Here is a 1,354-nt window from a genome sequence, read left to right as displayed (position 1 = left end):
ATGTCTCAATTTAGATGATCCATCAAAATGATACACTTGACTTAGGCATGGTTATTATTATCATTTACTGAGTGTCTGTTAATCATTACCACAAACTTTTGAAGTAGGTATTATCTCCATTTTATAGATAAAGAAGCTAAAGTTCAGAGAAGTTAAGTAAAGAACAAAGCCATGCATCTTCTAGGAGGCAGGTGCAGGGGTTTGAGTCCAAAGACATTGCTCTTAGCTACCATATCCTATAACCTTAGGAAAAGAGATTTTCATATTATTGAACAAATGCCTATCATAGGTCAGACACACACAAATAACTAATTCATGTGTGCTATGTGGACCACAGTTTCCTCAGCAATTCCCAAAGCCATTTATTATCTGACTGTAGTAGAATGGAGTTCATGTTGGTTGGGACAGAAAGCTCTACCTGTGATAATGAATTACCACCACCATCTTCATCCTCCCCACTGCCTTGCTTTTCAATAGTGTTTTAAACTTTTAGAAACTCTTTAAAATACACTATCCTCATTCCTTAATTCTTTCATGCATTCAACATATAGTTACTTAGTGCTTATTTATGCCATACATCGTCTGGTAGGTAGAACTATACAACCCTCATTTTACATACGAAGTCCACTAATTTTCTCAAAGTAAAAAAGGTAGTTAGTAAACAGATTAGGGACAATTTCTCTGATTATTGGATCTTCAATTGGTTAACCGCAGACATATTTATCAAGAAACAATATCAGCATGACAAAAATAACTCAGGAGACAGAGTCTTTTATCTCATTATCATTCGGTTCAACACAACATGCCAGGAATTCACACACCAAGACTAAGAAGATTTATTCTGACTTGGCAGGTCTAAGATATAAACTTTGGATAATCTACCACATCACTGAGAAGCTTTTATAAGTGACGTATGTCACTTTCTGATGCATATAACACAATCATATTTAGTGGGCAAATCAAAAGGCTTTTGTAGCAATTCACATCGCTGACTTTACTAACCTAATGTAACTCAGAACTCCTTACCTTGAACTCTCATCAGAGCCAGGAAGATGATACCCAAAAGGAGAGAAACATTACTTTTCTTCATAGTGATAGAATGGAGTGCTACTGAGTAACTTCTCTATTGGATTTCAAAGCTGAGAAATTCTTTACGGAACATGCTTGTGGGAATCATATTTATTTAGGAAATCCATTTCCCCGTAAACTCTGATTGGCTAGTATTCTTAACTTATTCAACTAAACTGACCACAAACTTAATTGTGCTGGGGGAAACCCTACTCTCAGATCCAAGGGAATTTCTGCATGCTTTATTTCTATTTCACATAAATGGCTGGTTTATAGTAAGGGATGT

General features: G+C 35.7%; 1 protein-coding gene across 1 annotated transcript in view; it reads right to left on the bottom strand.

The window, feature by feature from the left end:
• The window catches only part of CXCL9 (C-X-C motif chemokine ligand 9), a 4,620-nt gene extending 3,472 nt beyond the window's left edge, over window positions 1-1,148 (bottom strand). Inside the window, exon 1 of the mRNA XM_006907639.3 lies at window positions 1,027-1,148. Within this exon, the coding sequence (XP_006907701.1) occupies window positions 1,027-1,090 (64 nt within the window). The 5' untranslated portion in view covers window positions 1,091-1,148. The remainder of the gene's footprint in view (window positions 1-1,026) is intronic.
• Between the last annotated feature and the right edge of the window lie 206 nt (window positions 1,149-1,354).

The sequence above is a fragment of the Pteropus alecto genome, unplaced genomic scaffold, assembly GCF_000325575.1.
Source record: "Pteropus alecto unplaced genomic scaffold, ASM32557v1 scaffold161, whole genome shotgun sequence".
Classification (NCBI taxonomy): domain Eukaryota; kingdom Metazoa; phylum Chordata; class Mammalia; order Chiroptera; family Pteropodidae; genus Pteropus; species Pteropus alecto.
Note: the sequence above shows the minus strand (reverse complement) of the source record. Positions and strands in the feature narration are given on the sequence as shown.